Consider the following 10,030-nt stretch of genomic DNA (forward strand, 5'->3'; position numbering starts at 1 on the left):
TCAGAATCTGAAACAAAAATTAAAAAAAAAAAAAGAGTGCCAAGAACGTTATTAAAATCTTAAATGGGAAAGTGACTCACGGGCCGCCCTGTGTTTGGGGCTAGGTGACACTGTTCGAAGTCAGACAGCACGGAGCACCTGCCTGCTGCCGGTCCTGTGCGCAGTACCTGGGATAGAGCGCATTTTGAGACGAGGTTCTTTTCTGGAGAAGCTCCCAAACTTGAAAGAAAAGCAGACGTGCAGATGATTACTTACGGGCAGTGTGGAGCGGCCGGGATGGAACTGATGGGGTCGATTGGTGAATTGGGGGGTGGTGTCAGAAAGACTTCTCTGAGAGGGCGGGGCTTGGCACTGAATGGTGAACGTGGATGGGCAGGCAGAAGGGGGTTTCTCACAGAGCAAGGCCCCGAGGCCAGGAGAGCGGTGGGGTCAGAGGTGGCTCATCTGAAGTGGCTGGAGCAGAACCGATGGGTGGAGAGAGAAAGATGTGGACAGATGGGGTGAACCTGAGGCAGAGGGGCAGCCTGTGATCCGCTTGCTGAGGAAAGGGCAGGGGAGTTCACCGTCCCCCTCCCCTGGGAGGTGTAGGGAGGCAGCAGGACCAGAGGCTGGGGTCAGTGCCCCTGTAAGATTTCAGAAACTTCCCAGCAGGCCACAGGCCTGTGAGCCGAGAGCCGGGATGCGGCTGGAAGAGGGACGAGCCCGTGGACCTTCAGCAGACTTGCCTTGCCTTCCCTCCCCAGGCTCCTGCAGGAGCAGCTGCAGAAGGCCACTGAGGAGGAGGGCTCTCGGATGAGAGAGGAGGAGAGCCGGAGGCTGGCCCGGCTCCGGGGCCCAGGTCCAGTCCAGCACAGAGGCAGATGCGGACCAAATCAGGTGAGTGCCCACGGGAGCTGCCCAGCTCCTGGGGCCACCCTGAGGGCTCAGCTCCTTCCCCACTCCCTTCCGTCTGCCCAGGGCGGAGCACCAGGCTTCCCTGCAGAGGCTGAGAGAGGAGCTGGCGGCCCTGCAGGAGGCTGAGAGGGCCAGCTTGGAGCAGGGCAGCCAGCGCGTGCTGGAGCGGCTCCGGGGAGAGATGGAGGCTTCGGAGAGGAGAGAGCAGGCTGCCCTGAATGCCGAAAAGGAGAAGGCCCGGCAGCAGCGGAGGGAGCAGCTGGAAGGGGAGAGGAAAGAGGTGAGCAAGTAGAGTGGGACCTTCCTCTCTGACACGGCACCACACGGCCTGGGCTGCCTGGCGAGGGACCGAGTGCGGAGGGAGAGCCAGCCTTGGGCATGCAGCTGGGCGCCGGGCGGAGAGTGGGGTCCGCACAGATGGGGCGCAGACTCTGGGCCCGTTGCTCCACGTGACCCAGCTGGCCTCGGGCAGGAGCTGGGCCCGGTCCCTGCAGGGAGCCATGGCAGAGGCTCCCGGAGGGCTTCTGGGCCTGGCGCCTGGGTGCTGCCACGGCTGGGAGGAAGTTTGAGGGGAGATGGCTGTGGGTTTGGGGAGATTTCATCACTGGAAGAACTTCAGCCAGAGCAGAGGTCCTGAGACACCTGTGCCTCGTCCCCGTCCTTGTCTCGGGGCACGCGGTGACCTTCCACCCTCCCCTTTCTCCTGCCTTCGCCGAGCTCAGGAAGTTGTCCTTCGCTCTTCCTCCGTCCCTCTGGTGTGAGGGTCTGTGCCCAGGGGAGAGGCTGAAGTGAGTAACAGCCAGGCCGAGGGGCTTCTCTTTCCTTTTGGTGAGGGATGGAGCCTCAGCTGAGACCAGGAGACCAGCAGGTGGGCGTGGGGCCGAAACCTGCAGCCTCCCTGCCTGGCCGCGTTCACCGGCGCGAGTGTCCGCGAGCGCCCAGAGGCAGGGTGGCAGCAGTGGCCGGGGCCGCCTCAGTGCCCTCCACACTGCCCACATGCCTGTCGGTCGGCTGGTTGCAGGCGTCAGGGGCTGAGCTGTATTGGGAGAAGGAATTCGTGCCCGAGGCTCCCTCAGCCCCTGAGCTCGCGGCGTTGGGGCTGGTGTTCCTGGCTCCTCCTGGGCCTGGGTCGCTGCCCAGCAGCCTTCTCTGCCCAGCATCCCTCACTGGCCCTTTGTTGCTCCCCAGGCGGCAGCAGCGCTGGAAGCAGAGCACAGGGCTGAGCTGGCGCGGCTCCTGTCCTCCCTGGAGGCCAAGCACCGAGAGGTAGGGGCCGGGCCTGGCCTGTGGGCAGAGCCTGGGCTGTGGGTCTGAGCGCACGCTCAGACCCTTCACTGCCACACGAGGGAGGCAGCCTCTCCCCCTGCAGCCTGTGGGAGGGGCACCGGGTCCCTGGGAAGCGGGTCCCCTGGCCACTGCAGTGCTCTCTGAGTCACCCCCTGGGCCCTCCTAGGCGGTCTCCAGCCTCCAGAAGGAGGTAGAGGAAGCTCAGCAGAAGGAGGAGGCCCAGCAGCAGGAGAGCCTGGGGTGGGCGGAGCAGAGAGCTCGCCAGCTGCTGGAGTACGAGCAGGAGGTGCGTGTGGCGCTGCGCCCGGCTCGGGTCCTGTCGTGGGTGCTCTGACCACTGAGAAACCCTGGCCCAGAGGGTCCTCACTTTGGCACTTCGCTCCCGTTTCACAGCCCAGTTCCCTCGAGGCAGTGCTTCTCCATGCCATGCCCTGCAGGTGGGAGGCGGTGGGGAGTGTGGCCATCACGTGTCCTGCACCTGCGTGCGTGGGGAACCTTAGGGGGCGCCGCGTGCTGCCCGCTCAGTCCCCCATTGTCTCCTGCCGCCTGTCCTGCAGCTCAGTGGCCTCCTGAGAGAGAAGCGCCGGGAGGTGGAACGGGAACACGAGGGGAGGATGGACAAGATGAAGGAGGAGCACCGGCAAGCCCTGGCGGAGGCCAGAGAGCAGTATGAAGCCGAGGTGACGGCCCTCGCCCACAGGCACATGGGCACCGCCGGGGCCCTGGCGGGCTGGCTGGAGGCAGGGGAAGGGGAGCCCGGGGGTGTTCGTGGGAGGCTCTCTTCCCTGGCCCTGCCCTGGCGAAGTCACGTTGTGCCTCAGCCATCGGATGAGGAGGGACCCTCCGCCGGGCAGGCTGCCCTCGCCTTCGCGGTGACGGCACTGGCATTGAGCGTGGGCCGCCTGCCAGGCCTGTTCTCAGCGCTTGGTCTAGATGAGCTCATTCAGCCCTCACAACCCCCCGGGGTATGTACTGTCATTACCTCCATTTTAAAAGTGAGGAAACTGAGAGTTGGGGAGCGCGAGCCACTTTCCCCGACCCGTGGCTGACAGGCAGGAGCTAGGGTTCAAGCCTAGATTGTCCGATCCCACAGCCTCAGCCTTGGCCACCCTGACCCCGCCACCAGGGCTCCTGGGAACCCAGGACACCAGGAAGTAGCCTGGCAGGAGCCAAACAGTCGGCAGATGACACCTGCCCATCTCCAACCTTGGCCTGGGAGGGGAAGGTAGTTACCTGAGCGGCCGCTCCCGGCTTGGCTTGCTACTGTCGGCTGAGCAGTGGCCGTGGCTGACTTTGGCCCACGGCTGGGCCTCTGCCCGGACTTCTAGGCTGTGGCTCCAGGGACCCCGGATCCCAGACTCTCTGTGCCGTCTTCCTGGGCAGAACCAGCGGGCCATGATGGATTTGACTCCCTTCCCAAACGAGCCCTGACCTGCGAGGAAGAGGGAGCTTACTAACGGCCTCTTCCCCGAGGGAGGCAACAGCCGTAGGCGGCTCCCCAGGGCATTTCCTCACCACACTGCCCAGCCTCTGCTCTCTGGGGGGACCCTGCGGTCCTCAGGGCTGGCCTTGGGGCACTGGCAGGGTCCTGACCTTACTGACCTGAGGCAGCAGGGGTGGGGGACTGCGGTTTCCTACTGGCGGCCCCGCTTTGTGCAGGAGAGGACACAGCGGGCCGAGTTGCTGGGGCACCTGACTGGGGAGCTGGAGCGCCTGCGCAGGACCCACGAGCGGGAGCTGGAGGCCGCGAGGCAGGAGCAGGCCAGGCAGCTGGAGGGCCTGGGGCTCCGGCACCGCGAGCAGGTGGGCTCCGTGCGGTCGTGGGGGCCTCTGCCGCGTGGGCTGGCGCAGTTGGGGCAGCAGGCCAGCAGCTGCAGGCGGGGGTCTCGCGGGCCGACCCCAGTCTGGGACATCGGTGCTCCTTTGTTTTCTGGGCCAAGGGGGTCAGCCCCTCTAGGACCTTGGGGTTGGCGCCTCTGCTGCTCCTGGCCCACCCTGGTGCTTTCCCGGGAGGCCACCGGGGCTCATGGGGGAGAGCGGGAGCCTGTCTGGGGGTGTGCCATGGCTTGGGGGTCAGGACCCCTCCTGCCCCTCACCTAATGCCTCGCACCGTTTCTACACGTACATTTTTTTCTCCGCCTTTGCTCTGTGCAGGAAAGGGAGCTTCAAGATTTAGAGGTGAAGCTTGAAACCAGAGCCAAAGAGGTTAAGGCCAGGTTGGCTCAGCTGGACGTTCAGGTGAGGGAGTGGGGGTGGAGGGTCCCCAGGTGCCCTTGACCTTGGAGACATGGTTCCCCCAAGAGAGGATGGGCCTTTCTGCCCCTGCGCCCTGGGGCCTGGAGGTGGCCCAGGCTCGTCCCCTCCCTAGGAGGAGGCCGCCCCAAGGAGAGGCAGCTGTTGCCTGAGGAGGCAGGTGGCGCTGGAGAGCGAGCCTGGCCTCCTCACCTGGCCTCCCTGTCTCCCCCTCCCTCTCTTTCCCACCCCCCACCTCTTGTTCACTGGGTCTCTGCAGCGCCTGGGGCTACACCAGCAGCACCATGTGGGGAAGCCAGCACAGGATGCCAGGGAGTGGGGGGCGGCAGGAGCGGGGAGGACCTCGGTGTGTGGGCCCCGCCGGGCCCTGTCCTGGGGCTTCCCGGCTCCCTGCCTTCGCCCACTCTTTCTCCAGGTGCTTCTGTCTTTTCCTCTGCCCAGGAAGTCACAGCCACCCATCAGCGCCTGGAAGAGGCAAAGCAGGAGCACGCGCACCTGCTCGAGTCAAACCGGCAGCTCCGGAGCAGTCTGGGCGAGCTGCGGGCCCGCAGGCGGGAGCTGGAAGCCCAGGTGGACCAGCTGCAGGCCCAGGCCCAGGGGCTGCAGAAACGTATCAGGTGGCGTGCCCTCTGACCTCCGCTGCTCGGCTTGTCTGTCCAAGGCAGGGCTGGAGCCAGGCTCTGCTGCTTGTTGTAGGGATGGGGTGTGAGGAGACGGGAGCAGCTGGGGTCCTGGTCTCACCGTTCAAGCCCCAGCCCTGCCTCAGGGGCTTGGCCGGGAGTGAAGGGATGGAGATGTCTTACTTTGGGTGGGGCTCCAAGCCCACCAGGGGTCCCGACAGTGTGCTCACGGGAGCTGCTCGCCTCCTGCACCCCCACCCGCAGTGACCTGGAGGCCGAAGCTCAGAGGAAGCAGGAGGCGCTGAAAGGGCTGGCGGTCGAGGCGAGCCGTGCTTCCCCCTGTTGTGAGCCAGACCTCCACGTCGAGGACCTGAGGGCACCCCCTGGCACCGTGAGCGTCTCTGGCCTTGGCAGGGACAGGATGGTGGGTGGGGGTACCAGGGGATGGGACTCCAGGAGGGGCGGGCTCTGCTCTGTATTGGGCCTCCAGCTCCTGTTCTTACTGTTCCCAGTCCCCCACGTCCATAGTCCGAGGGTCTCTGGGGGGAACAGTGCCCCGCCTTCAGCAGGGCCGGGGTGTTGGCCCTGGGAGGGTTTCAGGCCTGGAGATTGCTTGCACCTGCTGGCCTGGGTCAGTGGGTTTTCCCGTGTCCTCAGAAGCAGACCAAAGAGGCACCCCCTTCTGTCTCCCAGAGCCCAGAGGTCGCCGACTCATCCTTGGACAGGTGCGTTGATGGCCTGTCCTATTTGGGGTTGGGCCGGGTGAAGCGAGGTCACGGCAGTCACCTGTGGGCGTGGCTCAGGGAAGTCGGTGCCCGCTGGGACTGTGGGCATGGCAGGCTGGCAACTGCTGATGCCTGGGTGAGGGTCAGGCTGACGGGACAGTGCCACACGCCGTGTGTGGTCTCCAGTGGCTGGGTTCCTATCCTCAGCAGCCCTGCCCTGCCCCGCCCCGCCCCGCCCACAATCTGCTCAGGGTGGGCGTCTGCCAGGAGCGTGGAGTGACCCAGAGCAGGGCTCTGGAGTCTTTGTAGGCCCTCTCACTCACCCCCCCACCCCCCGCCTGTTCCCATCAGCCTCCGGCACTACCTCTCTGCCGAGGGGGAGGCCCTCCGCAGTGCCAAGGCCTTCCTGGTGCGGCAGACACGCTCCATGCGCAGGCGGCAGGCAGCCCTGAAAGCCGCCCAGCAGCACTGGGGCCGCGAGCTGGCCGCCGCTCCAGATGCGCCCGAGGACCTGCTGGGCACCAAGGGCCTGGAGGAGGTCAGAGCCTGGAGGACAGCCTGGGCCCCGGGGAGGGCGGCTGGGGAGCCAGGCTGTGCCCTCCACTGCTCATTCTGGGGACCCCACGAGGGCGGATGCACAGCCGGAGGCTCTGGGCCACGTCATGTAGGGCGTGGGCGGAGGATGGAGATTCTGTGGCTCCACCTTACGCTCGCGAGCTGGGCACCGTGTGCAGGATGCTCTGATGGAAACCGCCTGGCCTCCCAGAAACCGTAGGTGGTGTGCAAGGGGCAGCGTTACTCCGTTTCCCAGGTGAAGAGTGCAATAAGCTTCTGAATTTCACACCCAGCGCCTCCCTGGTAACATACTGTAGCTCAGGTGATTCTCGGGGCCCATGAAACGGAGCAGTTCTCTTAATGAGAATGTAGACTGAGAGTTAAGTTTTTCATGATAACCCAGTGAACAGAGGGCGAGCTGGGCCCCAGCGTCGGTGCGTCACTCAGGTCTCCCCCTGCCTGTGGCTGCAGGAGGCCAGGCACCTGGGGGAGATGCAGTCTGCCATGCGGAGAGGTCGCGACCTGCTGCAGAGGAAGGAGGAGAAGCTGAGCGAGCTGGAGGCCTCTCTGCGGGACGAGGTGAGCCCCTGGCCATGCAGTCCGGTACGGTTCGGTGTTTGGTCCTGTTGAGGCTCCGGGCGGGGAACGGCATGGCTTCAGCTTTGCGTTGGGTTATTTGTGCTGCGTGGTTCTGAGAGACCCGGGGCTCCTTGCTGAAGCTTCTTGGGAGAGGATCTAGCCCTGGCCCTTCCCCGGCCATGGAACCTGAGGACGGGTGTTCTGTGGGGGGTAGGTGCCCCTGGGAGGGTGGGGAGACCCTGCAGGGCGAGTTTACTGGGGAGACAAAGGGTGGGCATCAGCCTGGTCCTGGTGGCCTGCCTGCCCGCGTCTCAGGTGGGTTTGGTGAGTTCTGTTAGCCCCCCCCCCGCCTCCGAGAGGCAGCCGCAGGATGTGCCCCTCCCAGATCCCTGGCCCCAAGGAGCCCGCACGTGAAGGGTGAAGGGCTCGTCTCCAGCACAAAGCCAGTGGGCAAAGGCGCAGGGCGAGGGCCAGCAGGAACTGCTGCTTCTACCCACAGGCTCTCGATGAGGACACTCGGAGAGGGCCCCCCACCAAGAAAGTGGTGACCTTTGACCTCAGCGACATGGAAGACACTAACAGTGGAAGCTCAGAGTCCTGTCCCCTGCCTCAGGGTGAGCGGTGGCCGCCGGGAGGAGAGGGGGGGCGGCTGGGGAAGGAAGGCTTTCCGTGGAGAGGGAAACCGGCCGCCCCCCCTCAGCTCTGTGCGGGCCTCTGGGAGCCGGGTCTGAGCAGGTCCTCAGTGGGTGCTGGGCAAGGAGGAGCCACTCTGGCTTCGCCCGCCCACAAGCCGCACGCCCGGGAGCCTTTAGTGCGCAGTCCCTGACCAGCCTCTGCGCTCTGGCTGGCTGCTCTGTGGGGAACGGGCCCTGCCCTCCGCCGAGCCACAGTGCCCGCAGGGCCTGGTCCTTCACCTCCTGCCTCTTCCCTTTCAGGCAGCCTGGCCAGCCTCGCCTTCCCCCACAACGTCCGGTGCTTGGACAGCTCCCTGCAGCACATCAGCAGCCAGCTGCACCAGGTCCTCAGCGTGCTGGGGGTCCTCAGCACCCAGCCGCCGCTCCTCACTTCCACCCCAGCCCCGCCCCCGCCCCCGCCCCCCTCCGTCCCGAGGACCCCCACCCAGTGGGCCTGGGACCCGGGGCTGGGCCCCCGGCTCTCCTCTGCCACACAGGCCGTGGACGACTTCCTGGTGGAGAAGTGGCGCAAGTACTTCCCAGGTGAGCTTCCTCCAGCCGCCGCGGTCTGGGCCCAGCCTTCCCCCTCCTCCTCCTCTTTCTCTCTTCTTCCCCTCCCCCCTACTCTCAGCTTTGGGTCACTGCTCCCTTGACTGGCCCCTTGGGAAGCAGGCCTGGCTGGGCCAGCAGCCGTGGCTCCGTGGGCCAGGGCGGTTCGCCTGGGCGTGGGCCACTGGGGCCCGCTGGCTCCAACCGGAGGCTGTCGTCCTTATCGTGAGGCGCCGCCGGGGCGCTGTGCTGGAGGCCGGTGTTTCACGTAAAGTTTTCATTTAGGCCTATAACTCTCCGAGGTCGTCGTTTTTTTTTTTTTTTAAATGTTTTTACTGATGTTCAGAGAGAGGAAGGGAGAGGGATAGAGATAGAACCTCAATGAGAGAAACATTGATGGGCTGCCTCTTGCATGCCCCGCGCTGGGAGTCAAGCCTGCAGCCCGGGCATGTGCCCTGCCTGGGAATCGAGCCGACTGGAAATGGAAACAGAAAATAGGTTCCGTTTTAGAGATGAAACGGGCAGGGTGACTCCTGTCTCCCACCTTCACTGCCGGCTGCTGCAGGTCTCCCCGTGTGTGTCTCTTTGGGGGGTGCACTGCCTTTTCTGTTGAGGAGGCAGAGGTGCTGAGGCTCAGGCCAGCTGGCCCCTGTCCTGAGCCATTGCTTCCTGCTTCCCAGCTGGGAGCCCCGGCCTCTGCAGCAGCCCTGCTCCCCTGGAGAACAGGCTGGGCTACGTGTCTGCCAGGTAAGACTCCCTGCAGCTCTGGCGCCACCTCTGAGGGGGGCAGCCCTGGGCGTCAGGCGGGCCTGGGTCCCAGCCGCCCCTCCACCCTGGAGCCCAGCTCCCTGAGGAAGTGCCCTCTGGCGTCTTGAGAGGAAGCAGCCCCTGGCACGGCCCTCCCGGCCCTCCAGCTCCAGCCTGGAGCGGCCTCTGTCTGTCTGCCCACAGCTCCCTGCCTCCCCAGTCCTGCGAGCAGCGTCTGGAGGAGAGGGGCGCTCCGGGGGGAGACAGATGGCCCGCATTTGAGCCTGCTGTTTCTCACTCAACAGCCTTCCCCTTGCCACATGTCCCCCCACACAGGCCCCAGCCGTTAGTAACCCCCCCCCCCCCCCAGTGGGCGCTGACGCTGAGATGGGACCAGGATCTGTGGGTGTGGAGCCCCCAGTGTGGCTGTCAGGAGTACCACCCTGGGGGAGGCAGCCCCGAGGGCCTCCTGCCAGTGGGGGAGGCTTTGAATGGCTACAGCGACCCCACAGCACAGCCTGTAGCTGATGTTGGAGGAAGGGGGCGACCTGCTGCCTCTGGTTGCCAGTCACAGGCCCTCCCCTGGCCCTCCGCCCCTGCCTCCTCCCAGGGAGCAGCTCCGCCTCCTGCAGCACCCCCACTCGCCGGCCCCTGCGGTGGGCAGCGCCGGTCTGCAGGGCATGATCGAGGCTAACCGGCGGTGGCTGGAACGCTACAGGAACGACCCCAAGTTATATCCTTTCAGCCAGCTATCCACCTCTGGCCCCTTCCTGCTGTAGCCGGTGGCCGAGCTGGGCTGCGGCTGTGTTTGTGCCCTGGGGTCCCAGGGCGATCCTGTTTGGCTTCCTCCTCTTCCTCCCCTGGCCCTTCCTCCCCTTCTCCCCTCCTCCCCTTCCTCCCTTCATCCCTTCCTCCCTTCCTCCCTCCCTCCCTTCCTCCCCTCCTCCCCTTCCTCCCTTCCTCCCCTTCCTCCCCTCCTCCCCTCCTCCCTTCCTCCCTTCCTCCCTTCCTCCCTTCCTCCCTCCTCCCCTCCTCCCTTCCTCCCTTCCTCCCCTTCCTCCCCTCCTCCCCTCCTCCCTTCCTCCCTCCCTCCCTTCCTCCCCTCCTCCCTTCCTCCCTTCCTCCCTCCCTCCCTTCCTCCCTTCCT

General features: G+C 65.5%; 1 protein-coding gene across 2 annotated transcripts in view; it reads left to right on the top strand.

The window, feature by feature from the left end:
- The window catches only part of CEP164 (centrosomal protein 164), an 84,252-nt gene extending 74,479 nt beyond the window's left edge, over nucleotides 1–9,773 (top strand). The window contains exons 16-31 of one of the 2 annotated variants that reach the window (XM_079789398.1): nucleotides 744–876; nucleotides 983–1,174; nucleotides 2,083–2,160; nucleotides 2,348–2,467; nucleotides 2,739–2,861; nucleotides 3,841–3,984; nucleotides 4,336–4,419; nucleotides 4,876–5,051; nucleotides 5,319–5,478; nucleotides 5,712–5,779; nucleotides 6,131–6,317; nucleotides 6,806–6,913; nucleotides 7,413–7,527; nucleotides 7,849–8,130; nucleotides 8,817–8,883; nucleotides 9,494–9,773. In XM_079789398.1, coding sequence (XP_079645524.1) covers nucleotides 744–876; nucleotides 983–1,174; nucleotides 2,083–2,160; nucleotides 2,348–2,467; nucleotides 2,739–2,861; nucleotides 3,841–3,984; nucleotides 4,336–4,419; nucleotides 4,876–5,051; nucleotides 5,319–5,478; nucleotides 5,712–5,779; nucleotides 6,131–6,317; nucleotides 6,806–6,913; nucleotides 7,413–7,527; nucleotides 7,849–8,130; nucleotides 8,817–8,883; nucleotides 9,494–9,662 — 2,206 coding nt within the window. In that variant the 3' untranslated portion in view covers nucleotides 9,663–9,773. The remainder of the gene's footprint in view (nucleotides 1–743; nucleotides 877–982; nucleotides 1,175–2,082; nucleotides 2,161–2,347; nucleotides 2,468–2,738; nucleotides 2,862–3,840; nucleotides 3,985–4,335; nucleotides 4,420–4,875; nucleotides 5,052–5,318; nucleotides 5,479–5,711; nucleotides 5,780–6,130; nucleotides 6,318–6,805; nucleotides 6,914–7,412; nucleotides 7,528–7,848; nucleotides 8,131–8,816; nucleotides 8,884–9,493) is intronic. The other variant, XM_079789399.1, reaches the window with a different exon arrangement.
- The last annotated feature ends 257 nt before the right edge of the window (nucleotides 9,774–10,030 follow it).

This window comes from Cnephaeus nilssonii (genome assembly GCF_951640355.1).
Source record: "Cnephaeus nilssonii genome assembly, chromosome: 13".
In the NCBI taxonomy this organism is placed as follows: Eukaryota; Metazoa; Chordata; class Mammalia; order Chiroptera; family Vespertilionidae; genus Cnephaeus; species Cnephaeus nilssonii.